The following is a 26,925-nucleotide window of genomic DNA, read 5'->3' as shown; positions in this document are numbered from 1 at the left end:
GTTTGTTCAGGGTTGGAGCAAAACTGTGCAGAGCTGTGGCCCTCCAGGAATCGAGTCAGACTTATGCTTTAAAGACTAAAGCTGTGGTCCTACTAGAGTTTGCGTGTGCGGAATTCTGTTGTACAGCACTGCGATAAGGGATGGAGTCCATGTTTTAAATTTCTGTTAAGAGAGGTCATGTTTTGATCTTCGATTGGTCTCACACAGGCACATGATACGATTTCACATGTCAGAGTTCACCAAGCTTGAACTGCAACGCAATGAACTGTGAAACTTGTCACACGAACTTGCGTTTTCGGTCTGACTGATTATAAATGGAAGTCTATGGGGAGAAAAGTGACTGCAGCTTAAACCTATAGAAAATTAAAGCAGCTTTTATGACATAATTTACTGAACTTCTGAATCAATATTGTGTGTAGTGGGTTGTGTTCATGTACAGTACATGTTAATTCTTATCAAATGAAATATGTCACGTGCAGATGACCATGTGTTTAAAGCAGATCTGCTTATTTTAACCAAATTTGTCAAGCGTCAACACACCCTGAATGAGTCTGAACAGTGGAGTCAACACATCTTTAAAATTTGACACAAAACTGAATCAATGAATCAATGAACCACTGAGGGCCAGATATAATCTCTTTTCCTATTTCTGCACAGAGTTTTGTAAAAAAAATAAAATAAAATCTGTGGATTCATGCTGAATGATTTTTAAATTGGAAGACCTGAAAACACATAAAAATATAATAACTTTTATGTAAAGTTCACAATTAAAATCTAATTAGAAACACTTATTTGGTTGACAAAGCTAGAGGTCTCTTTTATACGTCTAATACATCCACTGAAAGACAGAAAATATTAATTTACTAAAAAGTATTATACAAAAGTTTTCTTAATATTTGAATATTATTCATAATACTAATCTTATTATGAAAAGTGGAAACATATATATTTACAGTAGCCCAAATAAATAGATTGAATGATGGGCTGGAATTTCTGCGTAATAGTATGTGGATGCAGTCTTTATATTGCAAGCTGAGATTGCATCTCTCATCGATGCATTGTCAGACACAATGCACTCAATAGAGCTAGTGACGCCACTGTGACGGGTAGGGTTAGGGGTGGGGTTAGGTGAGCCCATTAAAAAGCATTGCATGCAGCTCAGATTGCATCTGCACCATGGCCGGAATCTGCGAATTTTTGCAAGTGCAGATTTTATATGGGCTTAAAAACATATTTTCAGACATGTCTGATTCCAAATCAAGAACAGATGATTGAGTTTGTAATTTAATATAGGATATTATTTATTTTAATTAACATCATGTATTTTAGTTTGTATTAACACTTCAAAATTGCTACACTGTAAAAAAATATATGAGCAATTAGTCCTGACAGCATGTGTTTTAGTTCATTTTACTTATTTAAGTTGATCATGTTTTAACTTAATTTTAATTTTAAGTTATGCAAGCTGTTTTAAGACAGTTTAACATAAGTTCAATGAACTCATAATGTTGTTTTGATTCAGCTTAAAAATGTAAGGCAACCAGGATTTTTTACAGTGTAATAATACAATTAGAGACGTCTGTACTACACGTTATTTGTAAATCTCGGAGTCTCATAACAAGAAAGCAATTAAAACTTATAAAGCATGTGCTTTATTTAATATTCTGCATTAATTTGTATTATTTTTTCATGTGCCCCCTTTCTTTCTCATTGTCTTTCCTTTATAAAATTGTGACATTTCACTTGTTGCAAAAAAAGTAACATTTGCTTTGCATGTACCGTACTTCAATCTGTTTGCATTTCTATCTGCCTATTTTTGCAATAAAAAAAACATTGATGGTAAGCAATTGTCTGCATGTAGATGGCGTCAAAGCGTAACACACGAATCGCTGTTAATTCTTTGAAGCAGTTCAAAAGAACCGATTCTTGGAAATGAGCTGGGAATTCACTACTCCACATAGCTCGGAACAAAAATGAATCAGTGACGTGTGCGTGAGTGGGCGGGGTCTCAGGCTGAGGAGCCATGGCTTCAATGAAAACTGAGGTAAGAGCAGAGCAGCGATTCCACATTTTAACTTTGCTCATCTGTGTTATCGTTATGCTTTACTCAATTTGACACAGTTACTGATTGATAGACCTTTTGAGGCACCTATAGCAGCCGGGTGATCTTCCAGCGGCTCTCCCGGGCAGGTTTCCGTAACGAGTCTTTCAAAGAGCCCGCCTGTCGGTCTGTTTCGATGCGAAAGCTCGGTGCTTTTGTGCGAGCAAGTGCGAGTGAAGCTTTGTGAAGGCAAATAATGGGGCGGCCTCTTCATTTTTTGCAGTGCGGCTGCTGTTGCCTGGAAACCTGAATACATCCGTACTGTGCTGCTAGTTTACGGCAAGGTGATTGTTATGCTGGTTCCGGGGCTCTATCCGGCTTCAGATGCTGCTGTGGTGTTATCGTAAATACAACACTAGTGCACATTATATTATTGTACATCAGCCACAAATGATTCCCTTCGCTGCTCGGACAAACACCGAGCCCGCTGTACTCTTGTGTTTGGGAATATTTAAGAGATACCTGTAGTTTGCAGCGTGGCTCGTGCAGGAAGCTGTGGCTAAGGCTACTTGGTGCTAAAGCAGTTGTCAACATCAGTGATATTGGGTTAAAATGAAGTTATATGATGCATATATATGTAAACGTATGTAAAATTATTTTTATTGACGTGTGCTTTCCTGGAAAGGTGTAGTGTGATATCCTTGGATAAAAAGAGACCCTTTTATGTAGTAATTTTGAAATCTGAAAAGTTCTTAATGTAAATTTGCTTTATAAATAGTGCATATATATATATATATATATATATATATATATATATATATATATATATATATATATATATATATATAGTAAGCAAATAAAGCATCTGATTTAATCGTGTATGATATTTCACAAGTTCTGTAGTTGTGATTTATTTATTTTTGTCCAGAGGCACGTTAGCGGATCTAATTCTTAGTTGATTTACATTTGATCTAATGAATAATTTCATATTATTATATAAACTATTAATTAAGTATTGTACATATTTAAATAGGGTGTCATTTTGACAGGAGTAGCCACTTTAGGAAGTCTCATAGGAATAGGCATTCAGAAATGTTGTGACTGTATATTAGATTATTAGATTATTTTAAAAGCCTTGCAGTTTTATTTATGACATAAATGTTTGTTTTGCATTTTAACTAATTCTTAATAGACGGAAAACTTTAAGGTAATCAAACACACAACCATGCTTATTTGTTGGAGTGAATCTGCAAATGTTAACCGACAGGGGGAGCCTTGTGATTGAGTCTACAAGTATTTTTGTTGGATGGTATGAGGAAAAGTATGGTGTGGTGGAAGACTGTATGTCACTCAATGTTGGGGGTAATGCATTACAAGTAACGCGAGTTACTTAGCAATTAGTTTTTTAAGTAACGAGTAAAGTAACTTATTACTTAAATTAAAATGAGTGTAATCACATCTAAGTACACTCAATGAGAAAATGAGACAGAAACCAATATGACACAGCCTTACATTTCTGTCCTCATAGTTTTGAACACATGGAAGAAAAGGAGATGGTCTCAATGGACAGTGATTTTACGGAACAAGATGCACATTGCTTTCAACTTTATTTAATTTGCATATATGGCATGTATAGTGTCATGAAGTTCTCAGAAGGTACCATTATTCTAATTTTTTTATTAGAGTTTTTAAGTGATAAAGGTGTAGGTTATACAGTGTTTATTAAATGCAGCGCTCCTCTATTAAAAAAAAAAACCCTGCAAGCTCTGAAAGAGATCAAACCTCAGGTAGGTATGAAAGTAACTCAAAAGTACAGTAATGCATTACTTACTATACAAAGTAACGCAACTAGTTACTTTTTGGGGAGTAACTCAGTATTGTAATGCATTACTTTCAAATGTAACTTTCTCCAACACTGATGTCACTGTTTTTGTAAAGTATTTTTTCCCAAGAGTTTAAAAAACCAAGCTTTTGTAATGAAGTTATTGACGAATGTTGCTATATTGCTTTTAATCCATCATAATTCCATTTTTATTGACTTGAGCATTGAGACTCCATGAATTTGCGCTTACATTAATGACTGGATCCATTGATTGACTCAAGCTGACCTTTGTTTTAAAATGTTTTTGTGTCTCGTATAAGTATTCTGTGTAGGCAGACTTTGGCCAAATGCCTGTCTATGCCCTAAGTGGGTGAAAAACATTCATTGTGAAACAAAAACTTGAAAACGTCTTTGGTTAAACCTTATGAAACTCAAATCATCCAAGAGAAAATGGTAATCTTTAGTCCTTTAGCAATTAGATTTTCAATGAAAGGCGTTGTTAACAAAAGTGAGCATTTTAAGACCCACACTCACCAAAACTGACTTTAAAAAAATCACTGTAATGATAAACATTAGCATCCACAACATTAATTATTAGACATTTTCTCCACAGTTTTTGGTGTCTGTCAATTTAAAGTCTAAATGTAATAAAAATGAACAATAATTATTTTACTAGTGCTTTAAGCACAAATTGTTAGTCGTAAATCATATTCTTAACTATGTGCTTTGCGGGACTGCTACACATTTTTTCCCATGATAAATGTTTTGTCCAACCATGCATGATGGCAATGCTTAATTTTAGAAACCGTTTCTATTTTTGTGATGTCCCGGCTGAACAACAGCATAAACTAGTGGGACAGTAATAACCTCAGGTGCTTTTTATTTGCTTAATTCAGTGTTAAATGTTACCAATGTAAGTTAAAATTCCAATTTATGTGACATTTTTTGGCATACTGTTAGCGCCAACAGGTAGTTTACCTCAGATCTATGAAAAAACAAACAAACAAACAAACAAACTAGGGAACATACAGTTTAAACATGATACTTAGAAATGTGACTTGCGCAAAAACAAATTCCCACTTCCTTCTCAATATTTAATTTCATTCAGAAATACATCATCATACTGTAATAAAAGTGTGGTGCAACTTCCATTTTACACGCACTTTAAATGATCAAGATAGTGTTTTTCTGTGCCATTAACATCCAATTAACTTACATTTAACAAACTAACAGGATTGGCAAGAGATTGGTAAAGATTGGCTTTGTGCTTTTTTACTTCACACCAAACTTACTATTTCATGTGGTAAATGTAAATACTTTCTCTTTGTGCATTTAAACAGTGTCCTCTAATGTTTGAGATTTGGGTCATTTGGCAGAGAGGAGATGGCTTGAGTATCTACTCTGCAAAAGCAGTCCAGATAGATGTTTTATTTTCGACTGCTTCTCAAGGTGGACACGCTTAAAATTGTATTTAGCATTGATCAGATAAAAAAAAGCATCTTTTTTAATACCAGGATTAAATAGGGCAATTGCTGTATATAACCTCTTTTATAGCCATTGTTTTGTTTAAGCGGTCTTTCATTGTAGTCTAGCACACGTGAATCATGCTTTGATTAATATATTGAAATGAAACCAGTGACTGAAAACACATTGCAATATTGTCAAGTGGGACATTTAACAGAAAGTTGTAAAGAAACCGAAAGCTTAAAGTCTTGTTGCTTTAAATGTGACTGTTTGTCCATTCTTCAGATTTTTCTTCGGCCCCTTCTTAAAGATGTTTAGTCCTTTCTGGATGATTAAGACTTTGTTGCATTGTTGGTGGTTTATTGAAACTGAAATGGAAGATTTGGGTTGAAATGAGTGTGCTAGGTTTGTTGGGAACTAGTTCTGCATGCCGTAAGTTTGACTCACGTCTGTGGTACCATATCATGGCATAGATCAGTTAAATGGCAGGCAGCCATATGCATATTTGCATTTGAGATTCAGCACTGACTACATTTGAAATGGATGCTACAACTACAGCAACAGTAAGAGTAGCTCATTTACAAGATTCCACCCAACTAACTGCCAATCCTGTAGAGAAAAAAATATCATCTGAGAATCAGTGGGCCATTAAGTAAGTAGCTGGGAATCGGTGTACTATAGTTTGAAGAATTTAAAATCATGTACAAAAACCCCAAAAAGTAGAGTGCTCCATTGGGATTGCTAATCCCATTGAAACTTAACAAAAATGGTAGAGTTACAAGGCTTGCTGCAATTATTGGTATGTTGCTTGACCATACTTGTATTACATGTTCACTACTTACTGCCCCCACTCTCATTACCCTCACAAATATCTTGTATATGAATGTGAAAGCAGAGTGACAGGGTGGCCAAGTGGTTGACACTGTCGCCTCACAGCAAGATGGTCGCTGGTTCTAGTCCCAGCTGGGCCAGTTGACAGTTCTGTGTAGAGTTTGCATGTTCTCCCTGTGTTGGTGTTGGTTTCCTCCACAGTTCAAAGACACACGCTGTAGGTGAATTGAATAAACTACAAATTGGCCGTAGTGTATAGGTGTGTATGGATGTTTTCCAGTACCAGGTTGCAGCTGGAAGGGCGTCCGCTGTGTGAAACATTTGCTGGATAAGTTGGCGGTTCATGTCGGCGCATTTGCCTTGTAGTGAGTGCGCTGACATTTGGTGCAGTAGCACTTGAGGGCGTCCCGAGTTCGAATCCCAGCTTGAGGCCATTTCCCAACACTACCCCGCCTCTCTCTCCCACTTCGCTTCCTGTCTCATTACTGTCCAATCTAATAAAGGCCAAAAATTAATCATTAAAAAACAAGTTGGTGGTTTATTTCGCTGTGGCGCTGTGACCCCTGATGAATAAAGAGACTAAGCCGAAGAAGAATGAATGTGAAAGTGAACAGTGAGTGCACAATCAAAAACAATTTCAACACAGCATAAAATTATCGCAGCTTCCTGATAAAAGCAATTTATATACGATGTTACAGTGTTTGTGTAAGACAGGGGTCACCAATCTCGGTCCTGGAGGGCCGGTGTCCGTGCAGGGTTTAGCTCCAACTTGCTTCAACACACCTGCCTGGATATTTCAAGCATGCATAGTAAGACCTTAATTAGCTGTTTAGGTGTGTTTGATTAGGGTTTGAGCTAAAATCTGCAGGACACCGGCCCTCCAGGATCAAGTTTGGTGACCACTGGTGTAAGAGCTGGAGTTGAACAAAAGTATTGTGGGAGCAGGCGGTGATGGCGACCAATTAAACAGAAGCTGAATTAAGAAATAAGTTCCGCCAGAGATTGCCGCAAAGTAACTAGTTGCAGTGCAAGTATCGACAGTTCTTTTCTTTAATTGTGACATGCATCTAAGCGCAACAAATTATAGGATGTTCAACAGTTTCTTCTCCTCAGAGTTAGTGTATTTTGTATAGTCACAAGCACTGTGCACTGATAAATAACCCCCGGACGGATGCACATGGGTGACTACCTCTGTTTGAAACAAAGCACAGAGACATCCAAGGAAAACGTCAGCAGCGTGCCGTGGCCTCAGGTTGGGGAAGAGGATTGCCTCAAATTGGTTGAGCCGCTTCTGCTGTTTTGAGTAACAGGACATTATCTACTGGCTCGATTCCTCTGAGCAGTACAGTCAGATGTAGTACAGTACAGTATGGTACGCATTTATTTCTTTTTCTACAGCCACATCATCCTGCAGCCCAAGACCGGTTACTCACTGAGGGCCTACTCACACTATGCTATCCGAACCGTGCCCGTTTCCCGGATCGTTTGAGAAGTGTGAGGGCGCTGAATCAAGCTCAGGTACGGTTCACTTGGCTGATCCTGGCCTGGTTGGAAGAGGTGTGCCTGAGCGCGGTTCACTTGAGCTTTGGCGGGGTATGGTTGTGTGTGAGTGCAAAACGCGCCTAAGCCCGAAACTAAAAGCAAGACGTGACTTTTAAGGGACTGTTTCATATGGATTTATTAATCATTCCTACCGTTCAATAAACGCAAATTGTCGTAGTTTATTAAAGACGCAAACCCCCTACTGCACCACAGCTGCGCCTCAGCAAACTATTTCCTGCAGCATCAGGACTTTATGACTGTTTATGAGCATCAAAAATGGGCGGATCTGTTTGGCAAAATATTTGACTGTGTGCCACCGCATCCCAAATGACTAAAACAATATAACTAGAGAAATCTCCACTGTGCCGAGCGAGAGCGCTTCTCTACTGAACATTACATCATCGATGACGTAAGCGTGCCCAGGCCCGAATGTAATGTGAGTGCGGGGCGTCAGGTGGGACGAGAGGGGGAAAAAGCGTGCTTTGGCAGGGTTCAAGGCAACTGTACATAGTGTGAGTACACCCTGAAACTAAGCAGGGCTGAGCCTGGTCAGTACCTGGATGGGGGGCCACATAAGAACACTAGGTTGCTGTTGGAAGTGGTGTTAGTGAGAGCAGCAAATTTTCTTAATAGACCCTTACATATCATGGCCTCCCAATCATCCCCATCCACTAAATTGGCTCTATCATCTATCGCTGTCTCTCCATTTCACCTATAGCGTAGTGAGCGCACTGGCGTTGTTGTCCTGTGGCTGCCGTCACATCATCCAAGGGGATGCTGTACACTGGTGGTGGTGTGAAAAGACCACCCTCATGATTGTGAAGTGCTTTGGGTGTATAGCCATAAACGATAAAAGTGCTATATAATTACACATTACATTACTGTCAAAGGTACCAAAATATATCGTACCACTTGTTTGGCATCCTTTTCATTAATTAATTTTCTTGTCAGCTTAGTCCCTTTATTATTCCTGGGTCGCCACAGCAGAATAAACCGCCAACTTATCCAGCAAGTTTTTACGCAGCGGATGCCCTTCCAGCCCCAACCCATCTCTGGGAAACATCCACACACACATTCACACACACACTACAGCCTACCCAATTCACCTGTACCGCATGTCTTTGGACTGTGGGGGAAACCCGGAGGAACCCCATGCAAATGCAGGGAGAACATGCAAACTCCACACAGAAACTCCAACTGAGCCAAGGCTCGAACCAGCCACCCGGCAACCTTCTTGCTGTGAGGCGACAGCACTACCTACTGCGCCACTGCTTCGCCCTTGGCATCCTTTCCCAATTCCTGAAGTCACCTAGCATGACATGTAGAATCTACTGTATTTCTGCTCTTGTTGTTTACACAGCCATTCACATGTCACTTGTAAATAGCTGAAATGGTGTTGTCAAAAGTACTTACTTTGGTACCAATTGGTACTGACGTTTTAAAAATGTCTATATCCATGCTGAGTGCTGCTGCGCACATTCTTAAACCCAGCTGATTGGCCATTGTGCTCAACAGAAACGACTGTGATTGGCCTTAAATGTTATCAGTTTACAACTCTTCACCGCTTTTCACTGAGTGCAAACACAGATGCAGGGACATGAAGCTGCTTGTTTCAAAGCCGCGTAGATCAGTCGATCCATCAGCGGATCGCTAATATGTCAGCTTAGACAGACCAGCTGATTGACGTGACTTTAAAACAGCCCATTGATCCTGTATCTGTGAACATCAGTTATAGAGCGGTGAACCAATGACCTTCACGGGCCTCATTGTCATTTCTGTTGAGCACTTGAACACAATGGCCAATCAGCGGTGTTTAAATTCTGTTTCAATTATCAATTAATAATGTTTCAAGTATCCAATTTTTATTTGATTAAAACCTATCCTTCCACGAAAAATATTTCAAAGTTTGTACAAAGATATGCAGGTTTACTTGTAGTGCAGTCAAGGCACTAAACTTTTAATTGAAGATGTATGCATGACTCAGACAGACATAAACGGCAAGGGAAGTGTCTTATATTCTTGAGCAGCCACAAATTTGACTCACATTGACTTAACTATTTCACAAGTAAATTGCATTCAATTAAGTTTGGCTGCATCTGAAACCGCATACTTCCATACTATATAGTACGCTAAAATCAGTATGCGAGCCGAGTAGTATGTCCGAATTCATAGAATTTGAAAATCAGTATGCAAGAAGTACCAGGACTACTTCCGGCGAGATTCTGGAGTGCGCATCCATGCACGCTGCGCTATTGCATGATGCCCCGCGAGAGAATTCATGAATGGGAATGAAGCGCACAACTGACGCAGGTAGGTCACGTGACCATGACAAAATGGCAGATGTAGTACGTCTGAATTCCATTCATACTTTTTACATTCATACTGTATAGAACATACTTTTCTAACGGCCAAGTAGTACGTTTAAATTCAAATGCAATACCTACTGAGTTGTAGGCAGTTTCGGACGCAGTCTTTGTCTTAAGTTTGGTGTAAACTGAGCATAAAAGTGTCAATATCACCACCTGTTGGTAGGGCTGCTCGATAATAGGAAAAATCATATTTATATTTATATAAATATATTTATAAACGATTATCAGTTGAAGTCAAAATTATTTGCCCTTCTGTGAATTTGTTTATACATAAATATTTCCCAAATGATGTTTAACAGAGAAATTTTTCAAAGTATTTCCTAAAATATTTTTTCTTCTAGAGAAAGTCTTATATGTTTTATTTTGGCTAGAATAAAAGCAGGTTTAAATATTTTGAAACCTTTTTTAATAGCTAAATATTATTAGCCCCTTAAAGCAATATATATTTTGGATTGTCTACAGAAGGAACTACTGTTATACAAGACTTGCCTAATTACCCTAATTAAGCCTTTGAATGTCACTTTAAGCTGAATATTAGTATATCTAGTAAAATATAATGTACTATCATCATAGCGAAGATAAAAGAAATCAGTTATTAAATGTTTAAACTGCTTTTAAGCATCTTCAGTGTAAGAAAAAAACTAGCTACAAAAGTCCTTCAGCCAAGAACAGTGAGGGATTTTCTTCATTTGTTGTTTGACTAATGATAAAAACAGGCGGCAGCAGGATTATTGCATGCTTTCACTTTAAGAATAGTGCGGCTCTGATATGGTTTTTCGTTCACATGTCTTTTGATTCTCAACTTGTTTGTTTATTAAACAAATGAGGGTTAATATGAATAATCACTAAACACTGTGCTTTGACACAAATGTACATGTATTTGACCATTGAAGCGCTCGCATTAAGATGGCATTAGATGTGTGTGCTCTGCTCGTCTCCGAGGCTAAGCGTGGCGCGCACACACCCAACAGCATTTGCTCTTTCGCGCTTTAAAAAATATGAAAGTTTGGAATGTACATTGTTGAATGATGTGCATCCAGTGCTGCAAAAGTTTATTGCAGTACATGCTTTTATTCCTTTTCACGTGGAACTGAGCTTTGCTAAGCAACAAATGTGTACAACTGGAGAGGGCGCAGTATATGATGCAATAATCGTTTATCTCGATTAATGGTTTTTCATAATCGTTAGAAGCCAAAATCGAAATCGGATTTTTGATTAATTGCACAACTCTACTTGTTGGTTCGGCATGCCCATTACATGCAACATAGCGTTTTTGCATTTGGAAAGAGATTCTTAAATAAAACTAAAGTGAGGAGAACTGTTTATACAAATACACGTGTACGTGTGGACATGGCCTAAGACTTGGAAAAAAACACAATGGAGAAAGGCTTTGACAAGTACGACTGCACCAAAATGTAACATTTAAATCAAGATCGCAATTTAGCAAAAGCTGTTATTCTCCTGCACATCTTGTCAATAAAACAGGGCTCTGTAACGAGTAGTAAATCTTCTCCAAAGGCCAGAGGGCGCTCTTGCATGGAAACTGCATGTACGCTTTATCGGCTGATGTAATCTGAAAGCAAGTGATGAAGAGTTACTGCTTATAACCGAACTGGCTTCACTGTCAAAATGCATCTTCGATTAAGCCCTACTTCTATGGTGCCATTTTTTGTTGTTGACTGGAATCTAATAATTCTGCAAAAGTTTAATTAAAAGAATGATCAGATAATTTAATTGGTATGCGATGCCACCCAAAAATGTAAAAATGTTTTGTTTTTTCCATTGTAGGTTTGCGAAATATTCCTTTTTAAAATTGCTTGGAAAAACCACCTCATGGGAGTGTTAAGCCTTTTTTTCCAGATAAATGTCTGTTTTTGCCATTTTGTTCCATGCGGTAGATTAGAAGTGTGAACCTACTGTATACTGGTCTCACGGTTCGGTTATGATTATCATGCCATCGATTCGGTTCAAGTCGATATCTCGGTGCATCATGGTGCATTGACTATACTTTTCATACACAGTGTTATGTTTTGGGGGGAGGCTATAACTCTCATTCACACACATACACAAACATAGACAGCACCAAACAAACACACACACACACACACACACACACACACGCTTAAGCCCTCGCTATATGCGTTTAGCTAGGAGAGCTCGCGCTGAGCGGAGCAAAAAAATAAAAAATTGAAAAAAAGATGCACTTTTCCGACGGTCCCTTACTGAGAGCTCGGCTCTGCGCGAGCTCCCCCGGCTTAACAAATATTGCGAGGGCTTAAAGGGAGTAGTGGTCGTAATTTCGAGCAAAAAAAAAGGAATAGACAGCTGTGAAACATAACCAGATTTGTCTTTTTGTAGAAAACGCACTTTAGATCTTTTTAGGGTAAGAGGTTTTTGAGTTATTGCCGCTATAACTGAATATGTCAGAAATATCGGAAACAAAACCGACCTAACCGTGCTCATTTCTGGCGCCCCCTGGATGTACAACGCCCTTAGTAGCATTTGCCTATACTGCCTATGCCACAGGCCGGCCCTGAGTTGGCTCCTAAGTGTTGTAAATACCGGCGCTCACCTCCCTCGCAACAGAGCGCATATAAGATAAATGACGTCCGTACATAATAACCGGCTATGATTATTACTGAACCGATACAGAATTGTCCGCGTCTGCATCACGGTGCACCGAAAAAACAATTAATTTTACACCCCTACTTTAAATTATTCAATAAATACAGTCAAGCCCAAAATTATTCACACCCCAAGGGTACTGTCAAGGTCGAAATTATTCACACCCCTGGGTGGAGTTCTGACATTTTCAGTGTATCATTTAAAGGAGCAAGGATCACAGTACCACAGTGTTTTTTTTTTTTAGATTACACTGTTGCTTGAAGACTTTATAGATCATCTACCCATTAGGTTGTGACCCTCTTCCCCATCGCAGCAGCAACCTACTTGCGAAAAATACACACAGCCCCGTTTACACTAACACGTCCTAGTTTTAAAATGCCATTTTAGAACGAAAACTATTCACATCCACACTGGCGTTTCACCTTGCTTTTCTGAAAAGCCCTCCTTCCACACTATACCAATGAAAACGCACATCATGTGACCACATACACAAACGCACACACACAAACACTCTGTCAATGCGTTGCAGCGGATGCGCACATCTGAGCTCCAGGCAGTCAGCAGGGGTCCGTTCTTCGTACGTGGATTACTCAGTTAGCTGGATTTGGATATTGACGATTTGACACGATCCAGGATCGTTTCGTTCTTCAAAGCTGATCCGAGAGATGTTGTCATGGCAACAGTTCTGCTAGGTCAAACCTGATCGGGAGCAGGTTTAATTCATATAAACAGGATTAGATCGGCTCAGTTCAAGCAAAGATAATACAGAAAGTATGTTCCGAATTCTGATATTTTCTTACAGTAGTAGTTATATACACTTGGGAAAATGGTATATATATATATAAAGTTATAGTCATTAATAAAATAAATAAAGTTATACATATTAATAAAATGTATGGAATCTGCACTCGAAATGAAAATACAAAGACTGCCATCTGGTGCAAAGAGAAAACTTATTGATATGAACTTTTTAGATCGCTTTAGTACAAATTGTGTATAATAGATTATTTTTTTTAAAGCAATAATACATTTATGCAGTCATAAACATGTTTTGATAGTTAATATGCCAGTGATTTGATGCTTCACAAAAGTTGCAGACGCCTTTACCAATATGAAAATGCTTTTGTAAACAACCAGTTATTCTTTACACCGATTAAAAAACGGCTACTATAATGAAGAAAATATTTTCTAAATGTAGAACTAAATACATTGATTTGCATTGAAATACATGATGAATACTATTGTCTTGACACATGAAAGTGTAAAGCCTGCAGCTCACAACAAATGTGGAAAGTTCTTGCGTTTACTGCTAATTTGATGTAATTTTCCTCACATGGATAATTGAATATTAATCAGATGATGTCATTACGCTGCTGTGCCGTCAGCCAATCGTTGCATTGCTGATCATGATTTCGAGGATCGATAGATCTGTCCTTCATAACACACGCAGCGATCTCAGATCAGTTCATCCAGACATTCTAATCTGATTCGCGAACTTGTTTGAAGAACCAAATTAGCGAGAGATCAGTTATCAAGATGAAAAGATCTAGGATCTGCCAAATAATCTTAGATCATTTAAGCGAGGTACGAAGAACGGACCCCAGGTGCTTTGAGCACAAAACCCCAGAGAGCAGTGCACATCGGACAGTTTATCAAGGATGTACCGCTAGATATCAAGTTTAACAACTATAGTGAGGCGCTGTTTAATTAATCTTGTCTCTATCTAACTTTTTTTAATCTATCAGGTAACGTGTCACAGCGTCAGTACACGGCTTCAATCTTTTGCTTTCACTCTTGTACTTATTAATTTTAGCAAAAACCTCAGATCCTGTTGGCTGGTTCCTGTTAATTGTGTAACTTTTTATCAACCAAGTTTGTCGACACCATTATAACGACACAGCTCACTCTGTAAATTCATGCCAGAGTCCCATGAAAATGATTGACTGGTGGTAATTTGTGTGTAACTTACCTTTATTTACGATTTGGTTCTGTGTAAAACAAAGACCATGCAGGTCAGGTAGTTGAAACAGTAGGATACAAATAATTCATTATAAATGTATTAATTATTCATAAATAATTAATTCACCGTCGGCTACGACGACGATGCAGTCTTCCATCTCGATGTTTCACATTAGACATCGTACAATGCCAAATTTTCGACATAGCCCAACCCTACTACCCATGTCAGTTACTTTGCAGTAATCAAGGGGAACTACATTAGACCATGACCTCATCCTCTTTTTGTCATTGTGTTTCCTCTAAGGGGTTTTCATATATAAATAATCGTAATAATTAATTGTTTTCACAGGACATTTTTAATGAGCAATTCCTGTTTACAATAGATTTCAAAACAGCTAATTGTTTGCCACAAATGTATCTGTACAATCAACACAATATATCTGAAACGCCTTGTAAGAGACTGTGATATTAAGTTCACATTGTTCTTTAAAAGGACATCTTCAACCTAATAGTTTTTTTTTTTTAAGCATTTTAAGACTCACTGGTTCAGTTTAGGAGCTTTTCTGCTTTCTTTCAAATAGATGACTTGTAACTAAGTTTTAGTTTTTTGTATCACAGGAAACCGTTTGACACATAATAACTCATGTTTATGTGAAAATGCACATGTTTGCCAGTTCAGAAACCATTGAAACATTGAACACATATCATGCCAAAAAAGGTGCTGTTTATGGTTTGCTTTTTGGTTTTAATCAGAAGCCTTCAATATATCTAAAAGATTGAGTAACAGTAACAGCGGTTAAGATTCCAAAAAGCCTATTGACTGTAGCCAGACCCCATTCCATGAAATGGCTGCACTGTTGTTTTTTCTGCTCTTCCTTCTTCGTGTAGAACAGTAGAGCTCGATCTGAGCATGCTCAGTGTGGGCCATGTCAGAGCTTTATACAGAGAGCTGGTCATGTGACCTGAGCTCAGGGACGGTGCATGTGTGGGAAGATAGCTAGTCGTTTGGAGAGTGCAAATTTGTTTCCTCCTCCCCCATGAATGAAGACCACTGCTTAAGGCAGGTACAGCCATGTTGCTGGAAGGTTTGCATTTTGATGATCAGGATTATTTCCATCTCCATTTTTGCTTTTGTGGTCAAAGGAGCAAGCATTGGCAGATATCTATTACCAACTGGTTTGCTGTAGGTTATTGGAAAGAAGTGGATTCTACTCTCTTGTAGTCTGGAAATAAGTGTTTCTTCTGATTTTGGATGATATCTGATTGACCTGTCCTCTTTCTGATAAACTGTTAATCAGTTCTAGGACCTGAAGAGCAGGTCTGTTTGAAGCTGCGCTTTTTAACAATCTAAGCTCTTGCAGATTTGATTCATTGCGTATCCTAAATCTAACTTTTGAAGACTTTCCTGGAAGGATTTTGTGTTCAGCTCAACCTTTTTTTTAAGTCATTTACTTCATTAATTGTCTTTTTGACAAGAATATTAGTGATTTTTTGATCCATTTAAAAGGAAAATGTGTAGATCGGTTCATTCATCAAGTTTGTGGCCTTCTCAAATCCAGCAGAACATCCCATCCAGTCTTTAAATAAGGCAATTATTGGTTTTAACAGATGGTTTCCTGCATTGTGTTTGCATTTGTCTTCAGTGCGAGGAAGGAAGATCTTAAAAGTGGGATGAACATAAGCAACCATGCAAATCAAGCTGATTATGCAAGGAATTCTTTGGTTTTCTCGATACCCGAATGCTGACATCGGCTTCGTATAATCAGCAGTGCTGTTCTCCTTGCTGGCAATGAGCTTTGTTTTGCTCCCTGGTCCTGGTGTAGATTCCATTGAGGTGAATACTAGAATGCTTCGGCATTTGTAAGAAGCCCATTTGCATGCCTGCAGCCATCTGGATCTATTTTCTCAAAGCACAACTTTGGGTGCAGGCTTATGTATTGTATTGCAATTTCTTTTGTGAGCATGTGATTAAATCCAAGCTGTACATCCAGAGAAATGCAAAGAAAACATAGGTGTCTAAATGGATCTTAAATAGACACACTGCTCTCTGTACTCCTTTTTGTATCTCTTCCCTTTTCCATTATTCTGCTGTAGAAAACCAAGAAGAGAATATTTATTTCTGAAGTCTTCAGAGTTTTAATATGATAAACATGGCTTCAAGAAAACCGGTTTGTGAGTGGTAGGATGTAACTACAATATGGCAGTTAAACTCGTAGTGTATGGAGGCTTTTGTATTTAAATTCTGTTCTGAGGTGGTGAGAAGTGCTCTTTATTTTGAGGAATGACAATCGGGAGACTTTTTACCCTTGCCAAGGTTGCAAGGCCTTAAAGCATGTTGAGAAATCAGCCTTGCAGAATCTAAAGGAATTTCATAACCTCTCATACTTAAGATCCGTTTCATTGCGGCAAACTTTTAGCTATCATGCAGGGCATTTATAGTCATGATATATAGTGTATTCTTAACTATATACTGTTTCTGTCTCGGAGAAGTGAACAAGGACTGTAGAACAATAAATGCAAAGGATTATCTATGCATTTTATAAGCTTTTGCTATCAGAATCAGTGCTTGTTATTGTTTGAGCACCAGATTTCTTTCAGAAAGCATACAGGCCTCCATTATATGAACTGCTTAGGCCTCCTGCTTTTTATTGCTGGACAATATTAGTGTCATATGAAAATGTGGTTTTGAAAATGAGTTTAACCATTTAGAACTACATGATTCCTGAAAGTGGAGGAAAATAAAATACAAGAAAGAATTATTATACAAGCTTATGTATTGTATTGTAGTACTTGATATAGAATTATTTGACCATACCATATGAAAAAAAAACATGTACCCTATCATTTAAGATTTTTATTTCAGCAAGGGCAAAAAAAAAAAAAAATGAATCAAATTATTTTACATGGTACATTTAAATAAAGACAAGCCAATAAAATAATCACATGTTATTGACCATAAATTATTGACAGTAAATGAGTCAGAAGGAGTTATTGTACCAGCGCTGCCATGACAGTATAGTAGCAGCATTGAAAGTAGCAGAAACAAGTATACCAAGTAGAAATGTCATTTCGGTACGATAAAGCAAAGACTTTGCTTTTCCAGTGAGCATATGTGGTTCATGTTTACATGAGTGGAATATTGAGCTATTTTGAACTTTGACCACGCAAATTAGTTGACTGTGCAATCCACTGCTCTTGTGTTTTGGTAGCCGCAGCAACCGACCACCCTTGTGTGGTGCAAGCCATTGAAACGAATAGGTTTCGTAGCACAGTGCTTTCTGCTTACAGTGTGAAAGCTCCTACACATTGCGCTGTGACTATGGCTGCAGGAAAAGGGAATCTATTACAGTGAAAACTGCTTGGGCAGTGTGGCCTAGCATAGCCTTTTCTTTCTGGCTCATATTTTCTGCCATTTTGGTTTCTCTTGTATTATTTTTGGCGGGAAAAAAATATGCATTCCTACAAGCGTGGCGCATGTGTCCTGAAAAGTGTAGCTAACATTTTCAAGCACACCCTGGTGGTTTAAAATAAATAATTCTTGATGATGGTTTTCACAATTTTACATGGTTCTTATACTCTTCGTTTTTAGCTATTAGATTCTGTTTAGCATTCTTTTTTTCAGATTCTGTGGGATATTGGGTCAGATTTTGAGCTTATGGTTACTGTGTCGTTGTTACTGTGTTTACTGTGACATCAACAAAAGATGTACTTTAATATGTACTTTGGTTTCGTATTTCCCTAGCAATGACTATGCATTTTAAATGCAGATATCTTTTTAAAAAGAAAGAAAAAATATGCTTCAGTAATGATTAAAGCCATGGATTATTAAAGACATGGATTTGTAACCTTAGAGAATCCATAATTGTTTGAAAAGAATCCAGATTGTTTGGTTGAAACTATATCTGTGTATTTGTGAAAAATGCTGCTCCTAATGTGTCTTTTGAAGGAGTCATTTTACCTTCATGGACTCCAGTACACATCCCTTGTATTAACCCTGAATTTTTAGCTGATTCGTTAGGACCATATACAGTTTGCCTTCTTTCATTAGCCTGTGCTGGTATTTTCGTACCTTTTACAGATTTCTGCATCTGGTAAACACAATGTACCAAATAGGTTGCTTCCAGACAATTTTTAATTTGACTACTAACATTAGGAAATGTTTTTGCCACTGGCCTCTTTGGGCCTTGTGTCTCCTGTGACATCCGCGCCCTACTAAGGGGCTCAGTGGAGATAAAGACCTCTTGAGAGACGACAGCAGATTAAGGATAACACTGCCTGGCTCCTGGTTCCTGTAGTAGACGGCAGAGCTTCACGTCTCTAAGACTTCACCATACCTTCCCTGCTCCTTTAGAGCAATGACATGGCTGCCTGAATTCGTCGTTGCCCTTCTCTCAGGAGAAAAAAAAATGAAATTTGAACTGACTGAGCATGCCCAGTGTTAGCTTTAGCTAGCTCGGCCGACAGAGGGAGCCTGTAGGTCACATGATCAACAAGCCGGTTGAATGCTTGCATGCGGGAGGAGAAGAGAAAACAGGAGCAGTCTGCTCGAAGCTCTTTCTCCCTCAACAGAGGCCATCGTTGTGAAAGCAGGTATGAGACCAATGGAGGAACACCTATGGTGATTCAGTGCTTGGATTCTTCATCATGCTGGTTCTGAATGTGCATCATTTGAGACTCGTCATCTTCATTCCTTGTGTTTTGTCATCACTTACTCATCTCATCATTCACTTTGGGTCCATTGATGTTTAGGAGAGAGGAACGCTCTGAGAAACGACTGAAATATGGCGCCCATTCTTCCTCTTAAGCTTTGAGCCAGTGCTATAGTCAACGGCCCTCTCAGCTGAAACAAGAACACGCAGTGTCAAATCCGTTTGAGCTTGAAGCCTTCAACAGTGTCTTTTCCTTCCTTCATAGAGGTCTGAGTCAACGTTTGAAGTCTTGAGAGAAAATCCAGAGGATTAATAAGCATCTGTGGTCAGCTGGTTGTTTCTCTTTTGGCACCGATTTTTAGAGTATTATAAAGCAAGAGGAGAGCTTTTTGAATACAGGGCAGCATATAAACACTGAAGTGATGGTTTATATGCTTGCATCTCCATTCGAATCATCGTTTTTGATGTCCTTATTTGATGAATCCTTAAGAATGTAGAATTGGAGAATGGTGTGGACTGTGCAGTCAATTCCAAAAGGACAAAATCAAGTCCCTTCCTATTTTATCCCCGTTTAAGAAGCAGACAGTAAGGAGGATATATGGTCACCATTTTGGATTCATACTGGCTTCAATTAATATGTGAAACTATGCTTTTCATACGACAATAAATGCTTCGACCTGTAGTATGCTACATTCATTGATTTCTATGGCTGTCATAAAACGCTTAAATTGCAGCAAGTAGGGCTGCGCCGATACACGATTATTATATTAAATCATGATAAAATTTGTCAATAAACAATTAGGGGTTTCAAATTTAATTGTTTCTTCGGTGCACCGCGATGAAGATGGGGACAATTTGATAACGGTTCTGTAACGGATCATAACCGGTTATTACTGATGTCATTTATCTGAAATGTGCGATGTTGCGCTAGAATACTTTGGCAAGGAGGCATGGGCGGGCAAATAAAACACTCCTACTACTTAAAAACAAGATACTAGTGCACAATTCTTTGCTTGTGAGTTTGGTGGACAGTCTTTGACTGACACTGAAGAAGGTACAGCACGTGCCGCTATTTTACTACTATGGAGAAATGCTGTAAAAATCCATCTCTGCCTCTCTCTCTCTCTCTCTCTCTCTCTCTCTCTCTCTCTCTCTCTTTCTCTCTCTCTCTCACTTCGGACATTTGACCAGCTGGGGTGTTCGTGGGGTAACTTTGTCTTTCCTCTCGGCTGTTAAATCGATTCTTGTGGATCCAGACACAAGCGTGCCTGAGGTGCAAGTTCTCTCCACTCCGTCTATTACGGATTATTCATGATATCAGCATATTATGCGTAGTATATGCATAGTATGCATATTTTTAAAGCCAATTGCAGCCCCTTCTATTGAGCAGGTGAAGACAATGATCAGTCATAGGAGTGTAAGAATTTGCTTGATAGTGCTCAAAAAGCAAGCGGGATAATATTTACATTAGTGTTTATGCTATAAATGTTCATGTTCTCTTCTGTGCATGTATTGGAGTTTTGTCTAAAGCATTCAAAAAGAGTGTTTTTTTTTAAGCAGGTCAAATTAAAGGTACAGTTCATATATTTGTCTGCTTGTATTAAAGGATAACATTTTATTACAAATAGTATATATACATATATATATATTTCTAGATTTTAATAAAACATTGTGTTTTGAAGAAAAAAGAAAAAAATCTAATTATGTATGGAAAGCATCGTTGATGAACCAAATTGATGGCATGATCATCATAACCAAACTGTGAGACCAGTGGAGGTTCACACCCCTAATAGCAATGATAAGCTCTGGACTTTTTTTTACTCTACATTGATCTAAGAGCTAATCACATAGCAGAAATGTACAACAATAGGAAGCTAAAAGTGTGTTGATAATAGAGATGTTTTGTCACCAAAGATTTATCGGTCGAAAATATGTTATGCCATTTAATGGACCCTCAAATTTTTTTAGACTTCATTCGTTGTTGGGATACTCTTTTAAATTTGGAAGCATTAACAACTTATATCGAAATATATATATATATATATATATATATATATATATATATATATATATATATATATATATATATATATATATATATATATATATATATATATATATATATATAATATGCAAAATAATTATGGAGATTGTATTTTTGCCATATCGCCCAGCCATGGTAGTCAGATCAAGTGTTGATTTTGGAAATGGCTGAAGTTGGTTTATTTACCACACATGAAATGGCTGGTCGGTTGTTTGTGTGCTGCATTGTGGGATACTGTGTGCTGGTACATTCTGCCAAATGTTACAGATTTTTAATGAATACTATGTGTGCACATTATGCTTACTGTGGAAATGGATGTGTGGTAATATGCGTTTCCTAACTGACATATAGTTCAGGGAGAACCAAGTCTGCAGGCCCAGGCCTGTTGAGAGGTTTTTAGGCTGCCAATATGGAGAGACAAGGAGACAGTACATCTGAAAACTTGAATTTTGAATGTTTTTTAGGAGAAATATTTTAAACTTTGTTGCATATAGGGATGTTAACAAAAAGCAGGTTCCAGGACAAGAAAGATGACACAGTTTAGTGATTAGTCCTTGCTGCAAGACCTAAAGAATGAGGCCTGTTGTTTTTCCCAGTCTCAGCCTTAATATGTCCTGCCTTTTTGTACCTGTTTTTTATTCCAATGTGGATTGACACCAAACACAATGGCATAAAAGCCTGCTGTTTTTTTTATTTTTTTCCATTTTTGCCTCATATGATTTGGCTTAATTTTTGTAATGAATCTGGTTCCAGGCTTCATTTGTTCTTTTTCAGTAGATTGGTCATGTTCCCCTGGGTCTTTGCTCACATTTTGGTTTCTTCATTGATTGGCATTAATGTGTGAGTCACAGCCGCAGATGACACTCTGAACGGTTGCTTTGGCTCTGACGTTTGGATGCACACGTAACTGGATATTAAAACCGAAGGTGTGAATCATTTTTAGCACTCTCATATTTCATACGTCCTCATTAAGACATTGCACTTTGGGCTTGCAGTTTGTGTTGAAGCTATTAGGAATGTGAAGTCAACAAAAGTCTTATGTAGTTTTGTTGTTTGCATTTTGATGGCTGCTGCTGAACAGCATGAAACAAACCCCTGTTTACCTATGAATCAACATCTTGGATTGTTAAAGTCAAGTGTTTAAAATCCCACTAGATGGCTGGTTAACTCTAAGCAGATATCAGAGTTGATGATCATATGCATCTGGAATGGAAAAACCTGTTTATTGCTGGAGAGTTCAAAAGAAAGAGTGCATTTGCACTCTCTGTGGACATTGAAATAGGTCATTAGAGTGTAAAACTACATCCCAACCAGCTTTTGATAAAACGCTAAGCAGATTTAATCTGTATTATAGCAGGTATTTTATTCATGAGGAAAATTGACATCATGGATTTGGGGATGTTAAAGTGTTTTTTTTGGCTCCCAGTGTAGTTTTATAAACTAAATTGTGCATGTGTGTGTTTATATAATTTTTTTGCTTCGTATTAGCTGTATTAAATCGAGTTATTTAATAGAGATTCAGTTCATAATTAAAGCATTAATTATTCCTTGAATCTTAAAATAAACTCTAGATATGTTGCTTGCAACAAATAGAGGCTGTTTACCTATCCCCAGTCCACCAAAATCCCAATCCCGTTCTCCATATACAGTGAAAACATTCTCTGTCTGGCTCGTCGTATCAGTAAACACTGTGGTTACAACATGGTGGAAAGGACCAGAAGGCACTTCCCTTCTTTTTCCTCTATTGAGAATGTTCCCTCTTTGGCCAGTAGGGGGAGATCCAGGGAAACAACTGGGTAATCATACTCGAATGCTTTTTTTCTCAGTGAGAGGAATTCGGGACCTGGTTTTGGGGATCCTCTTTAGCTTGTCTGCTTGGCAGTTGTTTGGGCAATGAAGAGATCACTGGAGGTAATACTTGGAATGATGGTTTATGACATAAAAGGACATGGATTGAGTTTGGATGAGTCTGTGAATGGCAAGTGGCAAAATGCAGCTTTATTGATTGTTTATCATTTCAAATACGGCTGTGGCAAGTTCTTTATGCTGCAAAGCTGTGAATGGTTGCACTCAAAACAGCCATGCATGCTAGGAATGACAGTGCATCAGATTGTGCAAGCTGTGGTTATTGGGTCAGAACATCTGTGACCTTGTGCAATGTGGAGATGGTGCCAGGTTTTTACAATCAGCTACAGATTTGAATTTGTTCATATTCCTGCACTAAGGCAACTCTAAACTTCAAAAATCCACACTGGTTTTCAGTCTGGAAGTAGTAGGGAACTTTGTGCATGCGAGCAAGTTCACTTTAGATGTGACACTTGTACACAGTACTTGGTCTTTAATGCACTTCATCATCATCCCAAAGCAAGACTTAGCAAGAGGTCATACAGTTTACTTTATTCTGCAGTTGTTTTCTTTAAGGGAACTAAACAAACTATATAGTAGCATACAAGTCTGCTTATTATGTAAGAACCAAAGAAGAGAAAAAGATAATCTAGTTTATCTGGCTAATTGGCTGGGATTATTTGATCAGTATAAGTTTACCTTTGTGATGGACGAAACAACACTGTGCCAGCACATGTAAAATGGACTTAGTTTTGGTAACTAACGGTGAATATTTTAAACCACTTCTCTTTGTAACTGGAGGTCCTCTTTCTCAAGGCCTATTTTCAGGTGTCAAGATGAAAGGATGCTGTTTGCTGCTTGAGATTTTCAGATATTCTCTCTATGTCTCAAAATGTTCTGCTAATATAATGCAATATATGCTATAAACCAATTTCTGAAGCAATCTAAGCTAGTGTTTCCCAACCAGGGATATTTAAGAGTTGAAATAAGGCACCTGGAAGTTTTAGTTTTAGCTGTATAAAAAGCCATCAAACGGACAACAAATGCATTACATTATAACTCGCATCAGATTTTAATGATTCATCCAGTAGGATTTTGTCAGTAATTTATGAATGTGTTGTTGCTTATTTGAGCCTGGCTGCAGAGATTTACTCCAGTAGTTTGAGGCAGGTATGTGAGTGAGACTGGATGCACCACTTTAGTTGCATGGCTTGAGGACGTCTGTCTTTTGCTTCTAAAGATTTTGCTGTATTGCAGCCATTAAACGGACAACAAATACACTACATTATAACTCTCATCGGATTTTAATATCGCATTGTTGCTTATTAAACAAACTTGAACTAATAAGTTGTAAGACAGAAGCAGATTTACTCTTCTAATGACAAAAATTTAGATGGGATGGTGATTGCATGCCACTATACAAATTAATCGTTAATTGGGTTTTGTTACTGTGGATGGATACTTGAACCTCACTGATGGGGTAGTGGAGGCACAAAAGACATAAAAGGTTGGAGAAACGCTGCTCTAGACAGAGGAATTGTTTCTTTAAAAAACCTGTACACCCAACTCTGTTTGACATTTTGTAAACACCAAGGTGTGATTGCATCAGAGATGCAGATACAGAGCTGAGACAGAACGTCCAGACGTAACAGACCTTGGAGTTTAACCACAGTCAACGTGGGGCTGATTTGATATGGTGTGATGGTGCTTTTGTAATGTCAGTGGGGCAGATCTTGCCTGATTTGGTCAGGGAAATAGAGGACTCTTATTATGAAGTGGATCCCCTGCTGGTGAGAGAGAGGAACAGAAAGCCACACAACCTCCTTTGTTGCAAGAGCAGCTCCAACGAGCGGCAGACATTTTCTGGCTGTGCAACGGAAGGCAGCTGGTGTGTCTGCCAATCAGATGAGGTCTGGGGACCGGGGCTGGTGTGGGGGAGGGGACAAGTGTTGGGAGAAAGCTTGGATTTGCTTGTAATTACTGCACCCTGTGACCTACCTCTTCCTTTTTGAGCCTGGCCGCAGAGATTCACTCCAGTAGTTTGAGGCTGGTATGTGAGTGAGACTGGATGCACCTCTTTAGTTGCATGGCTTGAGGACGTCTGTCTTTGCTTCTAGATGATAAAAAAATCAACAAGTGTATCATCACCTCATGCTGTTTGTTTTGCCTCCAGGGTTCATTTGAAACTTGTAGTTTAATGACAAATTAGGTCAATTGGGTCAAGCTGGAGTTCTTGATGATCACCTGACATTATTGCAGCTTTGTCGTAGCTTCCTAGGATGTGGTTGTAAGTTGAGTCGTAGCTCAAAGGATAATGTATGATCTCAGGTAACTTCCCAGACCTGTAGATAATATACTTTGGCTTTAGGAACAAGACTTGAGGTTCGAACATGGTTTCTTTAGTTGTGATCTTAGGGATGTGGCTGATGTGACTAACAGTTTTTGTCATAGTTTTTCTGATGTTTTGGTGTGTCAGTTGAGGTCTGCTTTTGTACAAGTCTGTCTTTTTTTGCAGAGAGATCATAAAAGTCTTGCTGAAGCAGGGATTTGTTGCCATTTGTTTATTTTTGCTTTACTTAGCGTAGCAGGAGAGATATTCCACATGGTATTTATCAGGCTTTGAATCCGACTGTGCACTTCCGGTGAACCTGGAGTCAGGAATGAAAGTGGCTGATTCAACCAGAACATATAAACTGTGATCGAGAAAAACGGTGGCAATTAGGAAGGTAATTGGGATGCTGGGCCTCAGTGTCCATGCTCTCATATTGTTGTTATTGCTATAAATGACATGATGGCATAACATTTCAGCCTGGTCACGACTGGGTAATTTTCAATAAAGATGAATATTTATTTGACTTATTGGTTGCTGTTTTAGTTGAAAGATTCTGAGGGATTTTGTTGAATAAGTTCTGGCTTAGGGCATTGGGAGATGGTAAATCTCATAAAAATATTACTCGACTCAGGATTGACTGTCAGCTCAAAGCCCAGCCAATCAAAGTCCTCGTTTTTCGGATGTTGTTCAGACTGAACCTGTGGGATAAGCCTCTCACATTCCCAAAGGGAGGTCATGTTTTTTTTTCTTCCTCGTCAGTGTTTGTGTTTTGTTGCCAGTTGCCATAATGATTTTCTGTTATTTTGGAAAACACTGGGTCATTTAATTTAGATCCTAACTCTAATTTGATGCGCTTTGATACCTGATGTCACTTTAATCATTTGAGGCAGGTTATCCTTGTCATCAGCCTAGCTTGTACTGAAGTTTTATTTATTGACTTCACGCACTGTCACCCTTGTATTAAAAGATGTATTATTCATCATTACTCATGGTTTACAAATACATTTTTCCCATGACATTACGTATGTTATGGAAACCCAGTAATTCAGCTGTGTGCTTGTTTTCAGCCCTCCAGTTTGGCCAATGGGAATTCAGGCAAGAGGGAAACCATGAAGTCCGAGGGGACAAAAGAGTCTCGCAGTGATCAAGAAGAAGGTAAACACAAAAATTGTTATTAAGCATTTTTTATGCTGATCTTGACTTTTATTTAATTTCTGCATTTTGGTTAGCTTCTTAATGTCTTGTAGGTTAATATATCCAAGTTATTTATTGTTGTTTTTTATTAATTCTTTTTAATTAAATTTAGGGGTGCAAAGCAATATTACAAAATATTTTATCTGATCTAAACCGTAGCCCTACATATAGATTTATGAATGAAAGAGCTACTGTATACAGTTTAAAT

At 38.2% G+C, this 26,925-nt stretch overlaps 1 protein-coding gene across 49 annotated transcripts in view; it reads left to right on the top strand.

Moving 5' to 3' along the window:
• The first annotated feature begins 1,983 nt into the window (after positions 1–1,983).
• ehmt1b (euchromatic histone-lysine N-methyltransferase 1b) overlaps positions 1,984–26,925 on the top strand; it is a 48,044-nt gene continuing 23,102 nt past the window's right edge. For 15 of the 49 annotated variants that reach the window (NM_001172564.1, XM_073934398.1, XM_073934378.1 and 12 more), the window contains 2 exon segments: positions 1,984–2,044; positions 26,591–26,678. In NM_001172564.1, coding sequence (NP_001166035.1) covers positions 2,024–2,044; positions 26,591–26,678 — 109 coding nt within the window. In that variant the 5' untranslated portion in view covers positions 1,984–2,023. 49 annotated transcript variants of the gene reach the window in all.

This window comes from Danio rerio, chromosome 21, assembly GCF_049306965.1.
Source record: "Danio rerio strain Tuebingen ecotype United States chromosome 21, GRCz12tu, whole genome shotgun sequence".
Classification (NCBI taxonomy): Eukaryota; Metazoa; Chordata; class Actinopteri; order Cypriniformes; family Danionidae; genus Danio; species Danio rerio.
The sequence above is the reverse complement of the archived record's forward strand: the minus strand, read 5'-3'. Positions and strand labels throughout refer to the sequence as shown.